Below are 23,605 nucleotides of genomic sequence, written 5' to 3'. Positions count from 1 at the left end.
GTTAGACCAGCACATATTTGTGCTGTTCACTTTCAAATCTGGTGCCAGCTTCAGATTAAACAACCCATGTTCTTCCCTCCAGCTTTTCACTAACAGTTCTGTTGGTAGGGTGGATTATTTCAGCTAGAGGCTGAGAGAAAGCCTGCAGATGCATAAGGAGCACCCAGGTCATACAAGAAAATCTGCAAAGTGCAGCAGATGTGTAAGGAAAATATGTTTCCTCTAGAAGCAATGGGATAGAGATAACAATAAAATCAGGGGTCTTGAATTCTCCTTTATTCATCTATTGCAAAAGCAATAGATACAGTCAAGAACAGCAATGGCTGGTGATAGCACCCTCCAGTTTGGGGAACAGGCCAATGGCCTGGTAAGGAGAGCGCAGGGCAAGGGGGTAGTTAGCAGACTGTGTAAGGAGATAAAGGGACCATGAAACGCAGACAGATACATTGGAGCTGGAGTCATGGCTCCAAAAGGGTGATGCCTTGCCAGAAGACTGGAAGGAGAGAGAATCAGACAGAAAGTGACACAGAGGAAGGACAGAGTGAGAGGGGACAAGAGACAAGATCACACATGCTAAAGGAAGAAGGATGCGGAGACAAGACAAGCGACTTCAGAGCACTTCCATGGCTCCTGGCTAAGGTATGTCTTCCAAGGTGGGATGACTTGATGACTTGTGAGAAGATGCAGTACAATACCCTGCTCAGGTTAGAGACAGAAGGATGCCAAATGAATCCAAATGACCAGCAGCAATGAAAATAGCTCTCACTGACACCAGCGTTAAAAAATGGACTGCCTTTGTAGAGTGGGAGTCTCAGTCTAGTAATTCCTTCAATACAAAGCGAGATGGCAGTAATCAATTAAGACCTGGCCTGAAGAAACTATTTCTTGGTACTACTATGACTGTTTCTTTTAATGCAGTGCTATGGAGTACAGCGCGGTCTGGCTCAGGCTCACTGTCAAGTTGGTACAGGAAACAAGAGAGAATTAATTGCTAATCACAAGCTACCACTATAAAAAAATATTGAAGTCAGCATAGCTCAAGACATAGACAATATTTTAAAATATATTTTACAGTTTTTTATACAAATAATGTATATATTTTTAGAAAAAGCAGCTGAGCTCCAAACAGTACAATGCCACCTGCTTGCCAGACACCCACCAACGTAGTTTTCAACATCGCTGACGTAGAAGGTGGGTGCAGGTACAGACAAACCCAGGCCATCCTTCTTTGGGACAAGGATGGGCTCTGCAAAGCCATTTTCTTCCAAATACTCTGTTGTTAGTTGGCTGCCTGGCACTTTCACGACTATATCTTCAGCACTGAAAAAGTAAACACAGATTCAATGGTGAAGTGCTTCCACGCAGAGTTTGGCATATTCAGCATTTCACTACTGAAAGGAAAAAGTTATGAATTAGCAATTATATGCAAATTAGGTGCATAAGACAAAAGCCAAAAAGCCATTTATTGCAAAGAACGCAGGGCACACTAAAATCATCCGGAACTGATTCGCTTGAGCCTCATGCACCAACTACTGGAAACTCCTAAAATAACAGCTTACAGTGAAAGACCGTTTTCCTCAACTGTAGGGATCTGTCGAGTTACCGTTGATCAATGTTAAAGAAATTAGTGTGAAATGTTCCACTCTAAAGAAGGCAAGACTAAAAACGTTACACAATCTCAAATAAATTGCCCAGGAAATACTTTGCAAATCATTTTTAAGTAGTCAAATAAATTGCTCGGGAAATATTCTGCAAATCATTTTCAAGTCGCTGGGAGGGCTTCAAAGGGACTAAGGAAAGGGCAGCTTCATCAGAGGACCAGCTGTGTGCACCGACAACTCTCAGGGGACACTCAAGTCCGATTTCTACATCTTTTGAAGAGTAAAACACTGAATTCGGAGCGCAAAGTGACGGTATATGAAGGACCACCTGTCCCAAAAGCGCCCAGCCACCGTGTGTTGTTTGTCACCTGGGCTCCAAAAACCACCCGGCGGGCCCAGGCCACGGCTGCTGGCGGGGGGGGGGGGGAGCACCAAAACTTTGAGTGTTCACCCCAAAAAGCCCAACCTCCCGGGCAGGTAAGGCTAATACATGACTGCCCTCTCCTGCATCAGCTCTGAACTACAGCTCACATCTTCCTACGGCACCAAACACCGGCGGGAAAGGGGACGAGGCGGCCAGCCCCGCCATGGCAGCCAGCACGCTGGCGCCTCGCTGCCTTCGCCGTCCCGTGAAGCCCAGCCCGCGGCAGAGCCCCCGACACCCTTCTTCAGCTGTGGGGGCTCCCCCCGACACCCTTCTTCAGCTGTGGGGGCTCCCCCCGACACCCTTGAGCTGTGGGGGCTCCCCCCAGGACACCCCACCACGCAGGGGGAACCCCTCAGCCTGGGCCTGCTCAGGCCGCCCTGCTGGGGTTTGAACCCCGGAGAACAAGATGGCCGGACGCAAACAGGGATAAGCTGTAGAAAGCCAGCTGATTTCGGGATCACCCCAGCCTCCGTGAATCAGCGATGGCTGATCAGGAGGCAAAATTCATTAATAATTAATTAAAAGGAGCATTCCTCATTTATGTCAGCACTGGTACCGTACGCCAGCAACGTGCAAAGAACAAAGCTGGAGATTTTAAGGAGCAAGAAGCAAACCACGATTTACCACTAAACCTCTGCACTTACTTTACAGTGCCCACATACATCTTGCGTACTTGGTCAAGTCTGATTTGCTTCTAAATGTGATACCGAAACTTACACGTAGTCGTAAAGAGAGATCAGTACCAGAGCATCTAGTAATGATTGTGCCAAAATGAAGAGTCTGGCACCTACACTGAAGAACGTGAACCATCAATTTAATTGTTATTACTACTACTACTATTACTGCTCTAATGCTATTTCGGTATTAAACATTCAGGAACGGAACGACATGAATTATATTTTTTGCCTTTTTGCTCTCTTCACTGTTCCTTTTGATCCGAGCCTCACCAAGGGACTAACTGTGGGTTATAATTTACTGTCGCGTGCTGTGATTCAGCAATGATGTTTCTGTCTCTGAATGCAGACCCCCTTTTTCTGTTCATCACATTCTGACTGATGAGTGTTGGGGTTTGTTCTCTGAACATCTGCAGATTTCATTCACTTTCTTCAGAAGAGAAAATTTCTCAACAAGACTTTGCTTTACTAATGGTGCAAGTGTAGATGTCAGAGGCCTGAATCTTGCAGGCACTCCATTGGGCTACAGACCCTTCTTTCTCAGAAACTTTAACTTGGCAGCAGGATTTTCTTATGTGCACATTTATGTGACAAACAAACAAAAAAAATGGGGGTCCATTTTTTTTTACAATTTGGGAGTGACTTAGAGATACTGCATATGTGAGTGCAATCTCTGAGGTTACTGAAACCATTCTGCCTAGGCCTTAAACCTTTTTTAAGAAATTAGCTTTGCAACCTGTCAAATTGCTCTGTATACAGAAAAGAACCCCCAAAACCTAAGACAAAACTCTAGCAGGTCCAAATAAAAATAGCCAAGCAACTAAAAATACTGGATCACGAGTTCAGTGAAACACATCTGCAGGCGCTGCAAACACTTGGCAGAGGTATTTTCAGCGTTTTCCTTAAACAGCCTAAGACCAGTATCTGAAATTAAACGTGAAATTAAATTCTCCATAAAAAGGAAGAAGTTTTGTGTTTACCAAGTACACTTTACCAGTGTCCAAGGATTCTTCTAAAATAATTAGTCATTAATGATTAAGGATTTATTTGGCTAAAGCCTACATTAAAGAACCAGAAGAAAATCATCACTCTTACAAATGGCTGTGAAGCAGCCTAATAAAGTGTGGAACATGTCACCTAACAATTAGCACTATTCATTACCCCAAATAAGAGAGCCTTTGTCACTGTAGCAACTGAGGATGTCATTGTTCTTCTTTTCAAGATGGAGACAGACTTCAGCAAAACCATTAGTATTTTTGAGAACTGGATAATTCTGTGCAATAAATTGGTTTGTTTCTCATGCAAGCGAATGTTGCAGGGGCCAAACACGTTCTTGTTCTCATCTTTACAAATACTAGCTTCTACGGCAATCCACAGGAACTGGGGTCAATCAAGAGTAGATTTGGATATGGCTGCACAAATATAAAAAAGGGAAGAGCCTGGGACAACTGCAATAAAACAGTGCTCATTTAAACTTCATCGTTCTGTACTACGTAATGCTTTCAGCAAGGATCATCATCAGCTTCATACGAAACTGGTTATACATGCTTTACCTCAACAGCCCTGTCCACGCGTTGCAGCTGAACAACCTACCTTGGAAAAGTACGACTTCGAAGTTCTTTTATAAAGACTTGGCTCCCGTTCTGTACAGGTTTGACCTCTGTCGTCTGTCCGGTATCGTGTTTATGCCAATTTCTTTTCTTTTTCACTGAAAAAGAATGAATTGGATAGTACCGTATGTTAAGCAGAAGATAATTATTAAGACATTTGAAGGAAGGACAAATCTTCATTTCATTTCTTACGTGAGCAGAAAAGAGGGAACCCCCACTATGCTGCACTGCAAATTTTAATATTGCTCTCAGTTCACCATTAGACAACTATACCGTAGCCTGAAGATCTATTACATACTGAACAGTGTTCGTTTTGTAACATAAGGGCAACCAGACGGATAATTACTGAGCTGCACAGCTACCGCAGGCTTTATGCAAACACAGGCTCTGGACATTTTGTACTTGCCAGACTACACACTTACTCCTTATCATAAAGCTCTTAAAAAGCCACTTTTCTGCCTTCTCAATATGCAGTATAGATCTTTATGAACATATTTGTCATGAATTACCTTAGTCTAAAGGTCTGTCCAGCAGTGGCAGATTTCACATCGATTTTGATGGGCTTTGAATTACGCCCTGCACACAGCGTGCACATAAAAGGAAAAACAAAAGAAAAAAAGAAGATGCAAGGGCACCACAAATGCAATTTTTAGAACTCCTCTTATTCCTAGGTTTTGAAAGGCAAGCCAGGCTTAGGCCTTAAGGTGATGACAGCAGACTGAAGGCCCCTCAACTGTGTTCCCAGTGCGTGACAGACATACACGCAAGTTCATCATGGAAAAAGGGTCAGCTGGATAAGCACAAATAAGTAAGTCAAATGTCAATGTAGTTCTGCCTTGCCTCTTTGACAGCCAGATAACGCAGAGCAAGAAAAACTGGTCCAGCTTTTTCTCTTAGTCAGCACTATCTCTCTCAGCTGTTCCTATTTCCACAGTCTGTCTGGATATGCTCATTTTGGTAGTAAATTGTTTTTTGTCCCACGTGTGTATTTGTATCATTTCAAGCCTCTGTTAGTAGAATTTTCATATGTCACAACTTTTACTTTTCACCCTTGTTTTACATCATGAAACTCAGTATTTTACCACAAAATCAAGATCTCTTATGCTTTTCTTGCTGCTCAAAACAGCTAGGGAAGGAACCAGACTCCTCAGTAACCATGCAGGCATGGCACTCTTTCCTCGCTCTTTACACATGCACATACACACACACACACACACACAGATCCACGTACTTTTTCATTAAGAAAGGAATCTGGAGGCCGCAGCTACAAGACGTGAGGTTCAGAAAAAGCTAACTTTGTTTTCCTGACCACAACCCTGGAATAACTCAAGTAAAGACATCTCCCAGTGAATCCATCCCAGGTTTTGCACAAAGCATGTTGGTTTTATTGGTTCCATGCAGCTCTCCAGCCTAGCTGGATATATTCATTAAAGCTGCTAGTTCTTTATCTTAATGACTCTCAGGCTTAGTGTATTAATTCAATGCTCCTCGTAACAAAGGAAACAAGCTCTACATGAATGCCAAACCTTCCTCCTCGCCTTCCCTTTCCAATGACTGCCTCCTCCCCCTTTCAGCATATCTGAACCAACACTAGGACTCTTAGCACAAGTCCCAGTGAAACAGGTGTCGCTTGCCACAGTGAAAACTAAAGAGCTTATCATATTAGCGTGTTCTTTTATTACACTTCAGATAGCATGGAGCGTTGAGAAATAAAAGCAGCAAATCAGTGCTGAATTAAGAAATTCATGGCAATTCTTCAAAAAGCACTGGGGAGCTATTTCCCTCGGCACTGAGTGCCGGCAGGCATCCACCTCTCACATCCACCTCTCACGTGGAGGCAACAAAGATGCCTCTGCCACCAGAATGCTCCCCAGGAGGTGCTATCACCTGGACAGCAGCACGCCGGCTGCTGTAGTCCATTATATTACATCAAACAATCGACATTTGGCCCATTTTCAGCCATTCTCTTTATGTTTCATCTTTACCATGAACACCACAGTAAGGATTAAAGGCCCACCAACATGTGCAACAAATACTAGCTTTAGCCAGAACGGCCACTTTTTCTTAAATGATTACAGATTTCTTTTTCTGCAGAACTTTCTGATCCAAATTTGACCTTTGGAAAGTATAAACCTGCTCCTTCTACAGAAAACCCTCCAGAGGAAAAAGGGAACATATTTTTATGAAAACTGTATCTCAAAATTAATAATTCTAGACTTCAAAAGTATACTTACACTATTTCAAGGGAATTTATGAAGAAGGGATACCTAGAAGCACCCTGTTAGCTCTCTACTGATTTATATTAAAAGTTGTAACTAAAAAACAGTTTCAGCCTGACTTTGGTTTGCTTGCATCTATGTAACTTCACCGATTCCAAAGAATTTCTCCTGATTTTCACTGCTGCAAATGAGACAGCAATCAAACCGAACATTTTAGATTGTGTTATGAAAATGAGTCAAGTCTGCCTAAACAAAGCACTTACTTACATTTTATTTAAATGATGTCAGAAAATTTTGTATGAATGTGTATAATTTTTCCCAAAGAGGAGTCCCTACAAATCTCATTAAACCAAAATGGCTTCAAATGTCATATGACAGGAAGCAATCTTCTGAAATAGTAGCCACGAAGCCACATTGGTAAAGTGGAAAAATGTAAGAAGAGGAAAATTATTTTAAAATTTGACATCTGGAAAACATATATTGTGGAATGCATGCTCCAGAAATACACATATATTTTTAAATCCAGACGAGTTGCATAACAGACGATTGGTGTCTGTGTTTCCCTTTGCTAATCTTGCAATAATTAAATGCTACCAGTTAACTACTGGCTCTGGAACAACTCTTACTCGTTTATTACAAAACTGATAGTGGTAGATAACTAGTTTAAACATATATTGTAACAGTTAATAAACAAATGAAAGTGATCATCTCCCAGAAGTCCCAACAGAGCCCGAGTGCCGTGTAGCAGGACGCCCTGCATACAAATGCCTGACAGAATGAATGCATTAAGCCAAGCTGTTCCTGCCTTCATTTAATCAGTCTTTCCTGGCCTATTGCACTCCGCAAGGAGGGGCTACAGGATAACAGCCTCATTTTTCAACAAGATCCATGATTCTACAAGTTCATGGTGAAAATGGCTATGTAGCTTGAGAACCTGTGATCTTGCACTTCACCAAAACTCAAGATGAGGTTATCAATAACTAATGTTCAAATGCTCCTGAAATTTTTACACTCAACTACTTTGATGACTGGTCTTGTACGTCATTGAACTTTCTGCAATGCATCTGAAGGGAGAAAACAAAGTCGTATTGCTGTACTGCAGAATGATATAATGTTCTGTATTCCTACCACACTGATAACCTCATACATTGATAAGACTATGACTAGCGACAGCGCTCCAGCAGCACTTTCTGCTGTGCTGCACAATGCAGACTGAAGGACGTACTGCCAAGTCAGATTTTTATTTGGATAAAAAGAACTGGATAGCCAAAAACCTTCTTAAAGCATCAGAAGACTGTTGTCATTTCACCTCTCCTCGTCTTAACTAGTATAGTAAACTTGTAATCTTTTAATCGAAACTGCCTTTTCTTGAATTCTAAGATTATGCACCACAGTTTTTATAGTATTGATATTTAATTCCTGATTATAGCCTTTTGCTGCTTCTGATTTTTTTTCCCCTCGCACTGAAAAGTAGGTGCCTTTCATCATTCACAATTCAACGCAAAATGAAAGAAACCAAAGCATCAGACACATCTCAGTGTTATACAAAACTCACAGAGGCTAGAAATCCTGTGCTGCTGCTGCTGCTTCTATACTGGGTCAGCAACAGCCTGGGAGTATCTGCAGTCATGCCCCCCTTTTCAACACAACACATTCTAATACCAAATTGTTCACTTGAAGATGATTTGTGGTTATTTGTTTGACCAATTTCCAGTGTGTTTGTCAGAAATCTTCCAAGAAAACCTTAGAAAGCCTGACTCTTTTAAATAAAAACATTTTGTGGGGACATATTGATTCTGTTAAGTCTTTCAGAACAAGCCTCCCAAGGGTTTTTTTGCCAGCTTGCCCAATTTGTGGGTGCTCTCCTTGCGCCAAAGTTGTTAGCAGACCATCTGGGAGACAGGAACAGCTGCAGGTCATTCAGGTTTCCAGTTCACACTTGATTTTGAAAAAGTCAAAGTGGAAGAATGATTCCCATTTTTGCCCCCAAAACCAACATTTCAGACTCCTCCCCTTTCGCCCTAGAAATCTTTTAAACTTTAACTTTTAAGGCAGTGCAGAAATAATTGCTTGGGTTTAAAATTACTGAATTCTAACACAACAGAAGTCAGTTTCCAGCCATCCCTTATTTCGCACTAAAAAAGGAACATTATGATTCGTTTGGCTCCTGGGAGATGAGCACAGTGCTCTTCCTCTGTGTGTTGCTGTTAAGGTTGCAAAGCAGTGAGAACCTCCGCATCACTGTTGCTTATTTACAATAAATGGCTTTCAAGTAAAGCATTTCGTCTTTTACAGGGATTGGTTTCTTTTCTTTTTTTTTTCCCCATTGTATAATAGAAAGAATTTGTGAATTAATCTGACCAAGGCAAACACATCCTACAGTTCTTTCCCAGACAAAACTCCCACTGAGATCAACTGTCACTTTTACTCAGGAGAACTTTTTCCTGTGAAAGAACTGCAAGAATTGGCACCCTCAGTACATCCTACAATTTTGACTGCCACTGAAATTGCTACAGTTTTATATCCAGGCCAAGCATAACATACTGTTTCTTACTCTTCTCATCCAAACACAAAAAACACCATGTAGTTTCCAAAATTCACTGTATTAGAACTAGCTGTCTCTGTAGGATTTTTCTAGCCCACAGTACTAACTACCTTCATAACTCTTAATTCCGTGCAAGGAAGGAAGCATCATTTCATTGCCAGGACTAGGGACCGGAGCTCCAGGTAAGGTGCCTTGCATTAGCTCATACACACTGCCTGAGGTCAGGCAGGGAGCTGCACCCAAAGCTCCACAATCCAACCCATGGTTTTCTCCCCCCAACATCTTTTTTCACCTCATGGTTTGAATTCTAATATTTATGACACAGGATATTTAGGTGTGTCTTTTTGTAATGAAAAAAAAAAAAGCTTCTTTTGTTTAAACATACGGAATCTGCTGTGTATCTGAGGACCAGCTGTGCAAGTATACTTACAAGTAGACTTTCCGTGGGTTTTCTCACAATTTGGACAATGATAGATGTCTATATCTGGTGCCTCTTCTTCTTCAACACCCACGCAGCTGGAATATATGAAGGCAAATATTACATTAGCTTGATTCCATCTCCAAACATGCAAGCATGCAATTAATAATGAAAAAAACCAAACCCCAATAAGCTGTGCATTTACTATGCAGCTATGCTGACTGCTAACAGCTATATCAAAGCAAAGCTTAGGTGCTTTTTACACTAGTACAGTCAGACTGGATTTTTTGCAGCCTACATTCCTGATGTGGTGCTAAAAAGGTGTCAGTCAGAAGCCCACTACCAGCTCACCAGGGACCTCCTAATGGCAGAGAGTCCTAAAGAATTTTTTTTCCCAGGGAGACCATTTTGTATCTACGTGGAGTTCTCCAAGCACCATCCCACGTAAATCTAATTAACAAAACACATCTTCTTTACCAAGCATGTATGGACAGCTGCTAGGTACCAGAGTAGTCTTGGCAAGGTATACCATATGCAAGACTTATATAGGTTACATCTCTATTACAATATACGAAGATGAGGAGGAAAAGAAGACACATAGCTCACAGCACTTCTGGCTGCCAAGAACATGGGTTGTATCATGGCAGCTGTTTAGAACACCCACCGAGATTATTTTGGATGGCACGGCATACGCAACAATACAGCGCAGCCTGTGGGCACGCCGCGTGAATGCAATCCAATGGCAGAACACAGTGCTGCGGCAAAACAAAACTAAACTGCAAAGGAATGAAGTACCCAAGATAAGAAGATGTTGCGCAGTCAAAGCACCGAGCAGCCGGCCAAATAATCAAACTCCAGAATGGCACCGTTCCTTCTGACGGAGGAAAAGCAAACAGGATCCTGCTCCTGCTTGCTCGGTCTGAAGTAGCCCAGGCTGCAAGGCACATTTGCAGCACAGAAAAAAGAGTTTCAGTTGGGTGCTGTGAGATACAGCCCTCACGTCATGGGTCCATGAGAGCTCAGCTAGGCAAGAGGATCCACAAGAGGCAACAAAGGTAGCTTCACCTTAACCACTTGCACAAACAAGGCTAGATCACACCGCGATAAAAGCACTCCTGGAGTTTCTCTACTTCACCGCCTGAAATGCCTTTTCAGTGCTCTTCAGTTAGCAGAAGACACCGATTCATCTCTTCTGCCAGAGAAAGGATTTGGGCACGGGTCATGGCAACGCCATCCCCATGCATATGGTAGCGTTCAGCCTCCTTGCATCCCGCTGGCAGTTCAAAGTGGCGATCAGTGCAGGAAGATGAATTCAGAGTTTTTAGCTGCTGGTTCTGACCCACAGCAAGCAGAGGAGAGGATGTTTGCTCCTCTCCCACAGGCAACGCAACAGGGTGGGTCAGTTGTCCAGCTATGTACAGGGTACCATTCTCACTGCATTCAAGCTCTTTAAGACAATACCAAAGTGTCCAAAATTACAAACAAGTTAAATAACTACAGAAATTAATGTAGGTTGGATACACCAGCAATTATTAAATATGATGGTTTAGATGTAGGAAGGCCCTAAACTCCTGGTTACTGGCAGACAGGAAGGTGCATGGATAAAGGAAGGATAATGCATGATCATGCATGCCCACCTCTTCTATGCTTTTTTAAGCCTTGCAAGTCTCTGCTGTTGTGAACCAGCTACCTGGCTCCACGGAGCCCAGAGCTCTTTTGATGCCTTTGGTGGGGGTGTGCACATGTGTGCATGCACGCGGTGTACGTGAGCACACACACAAACACGTGCATGCTGGGGACAGGAGGTTTAAGTGTTAAAATGCACTATGACCCTCTCTGCGTACAAAGGTGGGTTTGAAACCATTTTTGAATCCAAGGCACACAGTGATGTGCAACTGTATGTATCATGATTACAAACACAGATCTACTTGCTTTTAGAAAAAAGCATCAACAAAACCAATATTCAGTCTGCAACCAAGCTGGAAAAAGCCAAACTAGCTAGATATGGAAACAAATCTTTCTGTAACCATTGTAAATGTTTTGTCAAAATAAGATTCTGCCAGAAACCTCTGTGGATATTTTCATCCTGTTGCAGCTGCCAGTGTGCGTATGGGACCCAGCTCCCTCCAAACCAAAGAGTACAGGGTGAGAGAAACTCTCATTTTTGTGAGTTCAGCCTGTGAACAGCCTGGTAAACAGGACATTATTTCGGAATTGTCTAAAAGCAACTTCAGATTTGGCTGATTTTTTTTTTTTTTTATTAAACAGTTACTTGAAAAAATACAAAATTATTGGGTCTCCGTGGGCAGACAGCATGGAAAACTGAAGAGTAAGTTTGCAGACAGGAAAAATCATCACAACAATCTAGTCCTCAGAGTCAAGTACATACAGTCAGTAAAATACCAGATTAAGCAGTAGAAAAATTAAACAAACCCTGGCAGATTAGAGCAAGCGTAAGAGAATGTGGAGGATTCTTCTACCCATAAAGCTGCGTCAGCTGCTTATGCTACTGGATTCCGCTTGTTAAGCTTAGTAAAGGTATGGATTAGGCTCTACACAAGGGCTTGAAAAGTCTATATTTAGCTAAACTAAGGAGATGAGACCCTTGGGCGCTGCATGGACTGCTGTGGGAGGAGGTATGAAAAGCTACTGCATTGGGCGAAGGCTTCAGTGTGGTGGGAGCTATTGTTCTGAGAGCAAGTAAAAATATTTAACTAGAACAAAAAGAAAAAGTAAAAATAACTGACCTCAAACTCAAACGGTCCTCTAAAAGATGCAGTCAACTTTTCCAACTACAACATGGCTTTCGAATAAGGTTTGGCCATTTACAGCTACTCGTAGGCAGAAGCCACTATCCTCACTGTACATGAAGTTGCAAGTACAAACTGTCCAAGAGATCACCCTACCGAAATGCCTCAGGTGATCTTTAACCAAAATATGAACCAGTTCCAGTCTGCGCCCCTTTTCTTAATGAATAGAGCTTGACTCCCCAGGTTATTTCCACCAGCAGAACTGTTTGTGGGCTTCCACATGAATATAGGCATACAAAATTGAATTGCCACAGTTAAAGACAGACTGAGAGAGACAACCGCTCAAGAACACTCCTGCCAGAAGAGGAACGAGGATTTCTTGCTGGGTGTATTGGTTTTATGTGGCAAGGTTTTGGCAGTGGAGGGGCTGTCAGCTCTGCAGCAGTGACCTACCCTTGCGTTGGTCTCCAGAGCATTTGCACCTGTGAATGAGAACCAGAAGGAGATTGCCAGCCTTGGCAGAAGTCAGCGCAGAGTCCTGAAGTGGTCTCCTGCCTAATTTACAAATGTATTTTTTCTCAGAGCGGTTAATCAACAACATAACAGAATCAAAGCATTTCTCCAGCTGAAGAAAACCAAGTCATCTATAGCAGCTGAACAGTGCTGTCCTTCCCCTCAATCCCCAAATTTGAGCACAAATGGTGCTTTGTGTTTTGCATCTATTTTTTTTTTCATGAGAACACTCCACTTTGGTCCCTCCAGTTTCTTTTTTCAGCCCCATTTGCCTGAGAGAAGCACAAACATAAAAAAGCCTCGAGCCAAGCGTTTGACCCCCTACAACGATCAAACGGGTTCAGAGTCAGACAGTGCAGGATCACAGGCGGCGTGCTTGGGAGCAGCCTCCAGCAACGGGCCCTGCTGCAGCCAGCCCCACATTAATCTGTCAATATGAGCCCTGGATGCGTTACCATCGACAGAGGAGAACGGGAAAAAGCTCTCAGTAGCACTTTTGTGTGATTATTCAGATCCGCTGATGAGATAAAAATGGACGTAAGAGGTTCAGCAAAGGTACTGCAAGGCAGTTTGCAAGGCAGAGCTTGCAAAAGGATGGGCAGGGAGCAGAGGGCCAAGCGGCGGGAGGCAGAGCTGCAAGCAGCCTTGCGAACAACAGCAGGAGCAGATTTATTTGCCTCATTTGTAGCAGCAGTCCAAGAATCCGTTTCAAAAAGCCCATAGACACCTCAAAACAGTGTGCTGACACCCCAGCAAGACCCCACTCTGCTGCAAGAACTCACAAATCAAGTAGCGCAGCATTTACGCCACGGCAGTCTGTGAAAGAGATCGCTGAACACGTCCTCCTGTTTGCACAGCAGCGGTACCTCACGGGCACCGGCGATTTCATACTCAGAGGTGTGCGCGGGTACAAAGTGGGTGTCCTCCAACAACGTATTTAGGTGTGGATGTCTCTAACTGTGAATTATCTCCAGCTGCCGCTTTTTAACTGTGTGATAATTAAGGCATTTGGCAGGACCAAACACATTCTTGGTGAAAGCATCAGCTTCCCAAAGCAGATCAGAAGGAGAAAACTTTTACTTGGTGAAGGATAAGGAAGCAAGGAAAGAAAACTGTCCCCAGGCATCCTGCAAAGCCTCACGCTCACTGTCCCATCAGTGTTAACGCGTGAGAGGTTGCAGCCGTAACGTGCCAGCTGGGAACCAGGGATGCAGCTGGTGTGGAGGATAAGGATGCAGGACGCAGGAGCACCAGCCTCGCGGCAGCAGCCAGCACACACCGCTCAACCGCCATGCTCATCCAGAGAAACCCTGTTCCACCTCTTGCCCAAATGCAGGAAAGATGGAATAAGAGATCAGTTATTGTGCATCCAAAAATATCTTGTTGGAACGATTTAGAACAACTCAATGGTTGATTTTTAAATGGTATTTAAGTGATTTAACTCAGGTTGAGGCAGTGTAAAACTAATTTGATAATGAGATAAAAGTGAAACATTATTACTGATGCATTTGAATTTTACCAAAACTGTTATAGGAAAAAAATAATAATAATGGAAAGTAAAGCCTGTGATATTGCAGCTGTTTAAGCTGATATATCATACATTTTACAGTGACTTAATGAGAATTAGCACAAACAGAAGCATTTGCAGTCAGAGGCTACAAATTACATTTTTATTAGAAACTCTGCCCTTTGCCACTTTAAAATGAAATTGCTTCTGTGTTCACAATGAAGAGATCTTCAAATTTCAGTATTCTCACAAAGTTAACGACAATTTTTTCATGCAGGCAACAATAATAAAAGGTGCCTAAGTCAGAAACTGGCTTTATAGCATGAATGTTTATGAGGACATTGATTTGTCATCTTCAGTGAGATGACATTTTAAGTAATTTTAGGGGAAAAATTAACCCACATAGTATCTGTTCTACCACAACCATGTAATCTCCATTATCAACCAGAAGACAAGTATAGAAAAATATCAAAAAATAAAACAACCAAACAAAAGGCTACTTGATGGGAAAGAAAATAAAATCTAGTAATACATACATAGAGCAGAAGGAAAAAATAAGCTAACATCTTAATTCTGAAAACAAACCAAAGCCAGACATTTTATCCACTCCTGAGAAGCACTCTTCAAACATAGCACAAACACGAAATATAAGGTGTTCAAATAGACAATTGGGTTTGTAAGAAAGGTTGCAAGCCAGCACAGATGGGAGTGACGGCGGCTCCCCAGGATGCCTGGCACCTGCATGCTCTTGGGGGGGTGATGCTGTATCCTTTGCTCTTTGCTGAACAGCCATGGACTGCACTGACTTCGGATGGGAAGGGGCACCCTCACTCCCACCTCACCCCCCTAATTATAGATCCCTATTTCTGGAAGAGAAAAATGGGGGAAGAGCCCACCTCTCCCTACGTTGCATGCTTTATCTACCAAGAAGGTTAGTACAATTGTACCTTTTTGCAGATGAGGAGTTTGTCACAGGTGGGATTGGAGGGGTTTGTTCAGGTTACCAGCAGGTCAACAGCACAGCCCAACACAGGGCACAGGTCTTCAGCGCTCACGGCCGAGTACAGCAGTGCCTGCCACATCCATGGTCAAACATGTTGTTCAGAATTTGTAACTAGCAAATAAATCACTAGACTAGTTGTTATATTCTGTGTATTTTAACTTAAATTCTGTTTTCGACCTTTACCACTTTACTAGAAGCATGCTGAAAGCTTAGGGAATTTTAACACTGGTGAAAAATGACACTTCAACTCCTATTTCACACAACCACATATCTGCTTCTCCTTCTCTCCTTCAATCAGTCCAGATCCAAATAACTTTTATACCCAGCCACAAACCTGGGATACTAGCATCGCATTAAGTCTTGGAAAGTGGTAACCGATTTCACACTCCTCCTTCCCTTCTCTCGCAAGCTGGAGATAGATGGTCAATGGTCTATAACCCAGGAGAGCAGAGGGTTGTGCTGACGGGCCCATCTTCCAGCATGCTCGGGGTCTGGCAGGGGTACAGGCAGCAGGGGTACAGGCAGCAGGGGTACAGGCAGCAGGGGTGCTCAGGACCAGCTGCTGGCTCTCGAGCAGCAAGCGGCTGCTCCACCCCAGCCCATGAGGATAAAGCATCAAAGCCCCGGGTGCGGCAGCTGCCACAGTGCAGAAGAGGTATTCACGGCATTTTTATAAGTAATAAAGGTCATAATTAGTAATTAACCTGAGCTCATCCCTACCCCTTAACAACTGGTATAGTTCCTTGATGTGTCATTTATCACGTGTTGCACAATAATGCTCTTCCTTAACGTGTCATTCGTAAGGAAGATAGATACCCATCCAGTTTCTGAAGCCTCCACCAGCTGAAAAAAACTACAGGTACTGTGGGAAACTCGGGACTTCCCAGCAGCAGACAGACTCACGCTTCACAGTTTGATGCTGGGCCATTGTTAAGTGACAGCAGTTTCTTGGGTCCTCATCACAGCATCCAGACATGCAACGGCCAACATTGGGGACACAAGAGATGTTAAGAAAAGACAAAAAAAAGGGAAAGAAAGAAGCCATTCCAAGAGCAGTGAAATGAGCTGTTCCTCGGATTTGCATCTTGTGTGCTGTTTTTCTGGTGGCTGTCACAGGGTGAAGTCTGACCAGGGCTCTTCCATGTATGCACGCCGGTGTCTAAGGAGCACACACACAAGCCTTTTCCTAAGCAGAAGGATTTGTCTCATCTGATCAGCCACGTATTTTCAGAAAACACACAGGAATCTTTGAGACCTCAAGCCTGCTGTCAGTTATAGTTAAAGCTAAACAGCAAGTTCAAAAGTCATTTGGGAGAACAGAAAGACACATCAGTGTCACTTCAGTAGGAGACCCGAGAGCAAGCAATGGTAGGAGAAAACCCATGTGTGCTGGCTTGGGCACACGTGCAAGCGTTCAATACGTGGGACCTGTTGAATTAGGGCCTAAATGAGAGATAACCCTAGCTATACCAGATAGCTAGTATTTCACGTCACCTTACATATGCGCACCCTCGGTGCATTACAAACATAAATTTAGAGGGAAAGACCTCCTTTCCAAACCAAACTGTATCTGCGCAGTCCCCATTAGAAGCACAGCAGCTTCGGCAACACGCAAACATAAAGGTAAGGAAAATCTCCACTATTCATCGGGTTGTTATGACTGTCTTTAATCCCAAGAAAATTACATAACTTCTTTGACTCAATTTCTCCACCTATAAAGCAGTAATATTAATACCTGCCTGATAGCCTCAAAGGCTGCTGTAGTATAATTAACAAACATTTGCTCGGTGCTTTGAAGATGACAATCTCTGTGCAAGTGCTGGGTTGTGCTACCTACACACAGAGCTTTTGCTTTAGAGATCTGTCTCTACTGCCTGTAAATTCTCCTGTGGGACTTTACAAATAAATGTTTTCCTTGTGACATTAGCCCTTCCTGGGCTTCACAACTCCACGCATTTTCACGGTTACTTTTTTAAACTAAAATTTACATTTGGGTTTCCGCAATTCTGGGCCCAACGTTGGAGCTTGTTTAAAGCAAAATCGCTGTGTATTTGAAACAGGAAGAATTAGCCTCCTCCAGCTTATAAAAATCTTGAAGGGGCTTCTTTTCTGTTCTACACAATTTTGACCACGTTCCTGCAATCTAAAGAGGTTGGAGGAAAAACCAGGAGAAGGTGCAGGCGCTATAGCCCGCACAGACTGACTCTCGGTGATTTCATACTGTCTAAGGGATGCTAACTACGGACAAGCAACCTTAGACTGGTCCTTAGCAGGGAAATGTCCACACAACTATCGCCACCAGACTACAAACGAGTACATACAGCGTATACTAGGAATACTGTGCTAACACAGGACATGTATTCAAGTTAGTCAAACATCACCCGTGCTTCTGAGCACTTGCCATGCCCATAAAAGCCACAAAATCATTCAAGTACTTGGGGGCTGGAGGCATGACATTAAAAAAGTTTTATTCCAGCGAACAGGCACAACACTACCAGTCCTGCAGCTTCCTCCTGGCTGTGCGTTGGTAAAAGCAGGCGCAGGGGGTAAGGGCGGTGCAATACACTCCAGCCCCCCAGATCAGGAGGGCATGGGGGGGCACCAGCCCTGGCCGGCCCCGGGTGTCCAGGCAGGATGCGAGGTCAGTGCCAGCACCCCAGAACCAGCCTTTCCCAAGAACCATGTCCAAACTCTGATGAGGAAAAGGGCATGAACGGGACTGCTGCTGAAATCAGGATGACTGCAAGCGATGCTCTCCTTACTTTCCAATTACGCTTCTCCTTTGATGTGAAAAGCCTGGTCCCACCATCCCTTCCAGCACCCAGAGGGAGGCCGTGCTGTCTCAGGGGCACAGGGTGGGATGTATCACCATTTTTACCTTATTTATTATTTGGGAATTCTTTGGAGCATGGGGATGTTGCCCACTTTTTTTGATGTTTGCAATTGTACAATTAGTTGCTTGCTTATAAAGTAGGTGCCCTTTCCTTTTAGAAAGAGGAACACAGTAAATCTGTTTGTTACAGTCCAGTTGAAAAATGCCAACAGGATTGAATTACAGCAAGGAGCTGCTTTCTCTGCTTCTTCGTCCTTGCACTTCAGCCAGTTGTACATTTTGCTGTCTTGGATAAACTTTTCTCTTTAGTTGACTGAACCACATTTTGCAATTTTTTTTCAAACTTGTTTGCAGTTGTGGTATGCAGCAGAGAATTAGCCCTTTGGGAGAAAGCATGAAATACTTGACCTCTATAAAACTATTTGTAAAAGTGAGTGAAATCAGGACCTCCCTGAAAAACAAATGTTACAGCCAACTAAGCCAGCTGTAGAATATTTTTTTAATTGCAAATGGCTGAGGAACTTCAGGGATGTTACTGGCCAGTGCAGGTGCTTGGCACCTCCCTGATTAAGAGATAAGCTGCCCTATCTCTGCAGTATATAGGTATTCAAGTGTACGGTCCACCTACATGTTTATCACAGAGCTCTTTCTGCAAAGGGCTTAACATAAATTGCAAACCCCAATGATGTCAAATGTTCAGCTGCTTGGCATAGGGGCTTGCTGCTCTTGCTGAAAGTGGCAACCCACACCGAGCTCTCCAGAGAGCAGAAATCAGAGGCAAGAGTTTTAAAAACACAGACTGAACATTTTTCAGAAGGTGCACCCCAAATTGCAAGGAAAGCTAAAATAAAAGTAAGCCTAGGAACAAAATGCAGACATTGAGAACTTAAATTACATTCAGAGAATTACAGTTTTTATGTAATCAACAATATCCAGATTGTTCAAGCCTGAGTCATAAAACAAGTTTAAAAACACCAGAAACAAATCATATTTAGCAACTGAGGCTATTATTATAGGATATATTTCCCTAAAGTATAATACTTTTGTCTCTATTACACTGAACACTATTAATGATAATCCGTCCTCAGTTGCTATTTTTGTGAGCAGGTTAGTTGTTGTGGAAAAAGATATCCTGTTTTTTGAAGGCATTATATCTGATCCACTCGCTGACGTCCCCAGTGATTTCTGTAATCTCAACACATTACAAAGGAAACAAAAGTTTAGATCACTCTGCAGAGAGTTACTATTTTTACATGGTTGCATTGCTGTTATTCATAGGCATAAAATGCTAAACTACTCCAGTGGCTTGGATGCATAAAACCCACTTTCAGTCCCTACCTACATTCAAAATACCATAAGGAAGATTCTTCTAAGTTGATGGTAAGATGAGTCCTTAAAATACATTGCACGCTACACCACTACTCCACCTTAGGAAGGAACGTGTTAGAAGAAAAATTGGAATTTTTCACCCCAACAGAAGCAGTAAAAAACAATATGGGGAAAAAAGGGAAAAGGGTTTTTTGTCTTGAAGCGAGTAGCTGAATGAAGCTCAAGAAAGGGGTGTGATTCTTAAAAGCATCCCTGAAGCCACTTGGAAGCCCAGGTCTGATTTTAATTAGTGGTATTCACACTCAGAAGCCTCCAAGCCATATGTTAGTTACTACATATTCTTATTAGTGAAGGAACTGTGTGAAGCGTTTGATGCTTTCCAAATCGCTAGTCCCAGTTCCATGGAGGGACAGTGACCTCTGCCATCCAGCCATCCGACCATGACTCTCCGTCCCTCGGTCTCACTCCCAACCCCTTCCAGGCTCTGCAGAGCCAAGTTCCTCACAAAGCAGCACAAATTTGGCTGCACTTTTCTTTCCTTCAATTCTGCAGTTGTAGTTCAACTATGAGCCAGATTCTGGATGCTGTTCTAGTCTTTCTGTGCTGCTCTTGGGGCACAAAGGACCAAAAAATTGCCCTAAGTGCTCAGCTGGGAATTTCTCCGGAACAGGGCAATGCCTGGGTGCCAAAGAACCAGCCTGCACGACTTCATTTCATACCAGGTAGCAAAAGTGCTCAATAATGTATCAAATACAAGACTAATTTTGTTTTCCTTTCTTAAAAACATACAGTTCTACTTGGAGTAATGCAGAGAACCATGATCTTAACATATAGAGAGAGGACTGGAGTCCTGGTGAGCTGTTACAACAACACTCTTTATCTCTTTTAATATCATGTTTAGCTAATGTAATTACTTAAAAGTGGTTTCCCAACCTTTGCTGGTCTGTGAAGTTCTGCATGTTTTCCTGACATCCTCCATAGAGCAAATCTAAGCCTACTGATATCAGGCTTGCTTTTCTTAGATCAAAAGTCTGTTAAAAATGGACAATGATTTCAAGGGGTCCCTGGAACACGCTGAATTAGAAGACTCTCTTTTCTGACACCTGGAGAAACTAGAAAAGATCTGAAACAGTCCAGGTTTTGGCCAGCCAATCTTACAAGAGAGCAGGAGCAACTCAAAAGCTGTTTTAATTTAGAAGAGCCATCAGTGATTCAACGATACTGGCACATTCCTTAAGGCACAAACACAGCTACACAGAGATGTTGGTGCTTGAACCCAACAGTGCCAATATGCCCTCAACTACTCAATCTGGATATTCACAGTGATGCTAACATGACCCCACTGTAGAATAAAATTTACCTGTCCAAACGAATACTTAGTAATCATCAACAATCTGTCCCATTTACTTGACAACAACTTGATGGTTGTCAACAACTTGATGGTATTACAACTTGACGTGGTAATACCATTTTCTCCCTTAACAAACTATCCAGATTTGAAGTTAATAACTTCGCTGTATTAGTTTTATTGCAACGTGTTTTCCTGGTGCACCCAAGACTCTTTCTTTATTGCAGCAGCTGTCTGTGATTTGAACACAAGTCAACATGAAGTCCACACCTTCCTTCTGGCCTTGCTATCACTCCTTTGCATGCCAAATTCCTCCTTGTTGCAAGAGCCAGCCAACATTACCATTCTCACCCAGCTATCAAGAAAGCCTCCAGGAAGAGCTGAAAGAGTATTTTACAAACATCACCTTGCATAGGAATTCAATTTTCCAGGTTCTGTATTTAAACCCCCACTGTGCTTAGGAACCACAAATCTTTACATGAGGTGTTTAGTGTCAGGGAAGCTCACAGAAAAAGCAGATTCTAGATTTATGTTTGAGACTATCACCAGAACGGGCATTTTTAACTTGTAAACTAGAGGTTTTGCTCAACCTGAATCTAAGACATTTGTGTACACCTAGGAGTTATACTTGTGCAATCATGATATACACACACACATAGAGACTTCGTGACCTGCAGAGAGAGTGTCGTCGTGCTGTAGTTACCAGGTGAAGTTACCTGGAGGTCTTCGTGACCTCCTCTGTGGACACTGGATTTCAAGACAAGAGCTTCAACTATTGCTTCTCTGCAGAGGCTGGAATCAACTGACTCTCTTGGGTCTGTTTACAGGGTGCCACGCAGCTTGTTCAAATGCTAGAACAATACAGCTCCATTAGCAAATGCTCTGCCCAGGCTCATACAACCTCCTCCACTGGACCCATCACACCAGGGGAGCGCTGCGTCCAGGGGCAAACTCTGCCCTAACGTTCACGCTCTTGGGCAGACAGAGCGGCCAGATGGTTGTCGCCGCACCGTGAAGCAAGGGTGGAAGAAGGGGGGAAACCGCAGCCTGCTTATCTCTTCGGTAAAACTGCACCTGGCGCTTCTGCAGCTGCACCACGTGCGGTACCCAAGCTAGCGCGAGAGCCTGGCACCGCACTCAGCCCCGGCGCTTTGGCAGCACTGCCCTGCGAGCCATAATTAGTTCAGCTAGCCTCATGCAAGCTCAGACCTGAAACTCTGTTCCCTCCAGGAGCAATGACAAACTGCAAGCAGTGGCGAAATAACCTCCTGAAAGGAAGTGCTGTTTATTTACAATAAACCTCCCTCCAAACTGACTGTATACCTATCTTTCCCCTAACTGCTCCTACCCTAGAGTAGTCTCCAAGAAACTTTCTCCCTGTGTAACTTGAAAGCCACCGCCATTCCACTCTTAAGAAGGTGTTTCAATGGGTTTAAAGTTCTTTTGATCTCTAAGTCCTCGGCTGGCAAAACATGGCCTGAGAGAATAGAAGGATCCTTCGAGCAAACAGCTTGCCTCTTATTTTTCAAGGGTGCATTGGGGTATGCCAGGGTGTCCTGCATTACTCTTCCACAGCCTTCTCTGAAGGTAAATTAGTGCAGCTGTTGAAAAATTCTGATAATCCAATAACTTCTCACTTATTCATACAATTATTAAAAGTAATTATTAATAAATCAACGCAGGTCCACTTCTCATCTGTCACAGTTTGGTCAAACCAACCAGTATACATTTAACTTTGAATTTCGAACACGTTCAACATAACTGTTCAAAATCCACCAGTCTCTGAAGTTATTCTGGAAAGTAAGGAGCTCAAAGAATCACTAGGTATTCACTGAAAAGGTTAAGCTCAGCTTTTGCAGCTCTGACAGTAACAGAGGCTATGACTCCATTGCAAGTGGGTACCAAGCCAACCTAGGACCCTACACAGGGCTCGAGGCTGCCGTGAAGCCTGTGCTACTTGCTACTCACGCTGGTACTCAAACCACTAAAGCCACTAAAGACTAGAGCTACTCCTGAAGGCCCATGCTCCGAAAAGCTTGTACTCTTGGAGATACAGGTAAGTTTCCAGATTTCCAACGGCTAACCTATTTCCTTCCTCATAGTACCCAAGAACCCCAGTATTTCATCAGGAAAATAACATGTTTTTAAAGATGGATGTTCACTAAGTTGCAGGCAGGAATATAAACCCTGTGGATGCCCTTCCAGAGAAACAACAATCTTTATCATGAGCAGCATGAAAAGCCATCCATCGAATATAAAGCTCAACGTCCTGTCACAGGTGCCTTCATGCTCATTTCAACATGCTACAGGTGACTATATTATTGCTTTAATTTTCAAAACATTCCCTTAAAAAAGGCAAGAAAGTCACCAACGAATCGGTGGTGGTCTTTGCTTAGGTGTGCATGCCAATAAATCGTTTTGCTCCGCAGCCTGTGCTGATTCTGAAGCCCCAACTCAGTTTGGATTCAGGTAACTTTTTCAATGCCACTGGCTTTGATATTAGGAATGGGTGGCAAGGAACCAAGTCACAACCTTGGCTGTCATCCCCTCCCCTGCCACTGAATACCTGAGCAGTTCCTTAGTTTTGCACTCCATGAGAAGCTAAGAGGCAGAGAGACACAATTCTGCTTTTCTGAAGCAACAGTAAATAGGTCATGCAACAAGCAGAGATGTAATCTCGCTCTCACTCTTGCTTTAAGCAAAACATGTAAATTTACAAAATGAAAACAGTACCAAAGAGACAGGAAGCCCATGTAGAAGACAAAATATTAACATAAATAAACTGTGAAACATCCTTACTGCATGTTTCCTGATCCAGTAACGTAAAC

At 43.1% G+C, this 23,605-nt stretch overlaps 1 protein-coding gene across 3 annotated transcripts in view; it reads right to left on the bottom strand.

Moving 5' to 3' along the window:
- The window catches only part of PHF2 (PHD finger protein 2), an 86,688-nt gene that overhangs the window by 32,687 nt on the left and 30,396 nt on the right, over positions 1-23,605 (bottom strand). For all 3 annotated transcript variants that reach the window (XM_052776523.1, XM_052776522.1, XM_052776521.1), the window contains exons 2-4: positions 9,507-9,592; positions 4,296-4,410; positions 1,160-1,320 (exon numbers count right to left, since the gene is read on the bottom strand). In XM_052776523.1, coding sequence (XP_052632483.1) covers positions 1,160-1,320; positions 4,296-4,410; positions 9,507-9,592 — 362 coding nt within the window. The remainder of the gene's footprint in view (positions 1-1,159; positions 1,321-4,295; positions 4,411-9,506; positions 9,593-23,605) is intronic.

Source organism: Harpia harpyja, chromosome Z (genome assembly GCF_026419915.1).
Source record: "Harpia harpyja isolate bHarHar1 chromosome Z, bHarHar1 primary haplotype, whole genome shotgun sequence".
NCBI classification, from domain to species: Eukaryota; Metazoa; Chordata; class Aves; order Accipitriformes; family Accipitridae; genus Harpia; species Harpia harpyja.
This window is presented reverse-complemented; position numbering and strand designations above follow the sequence as displayed.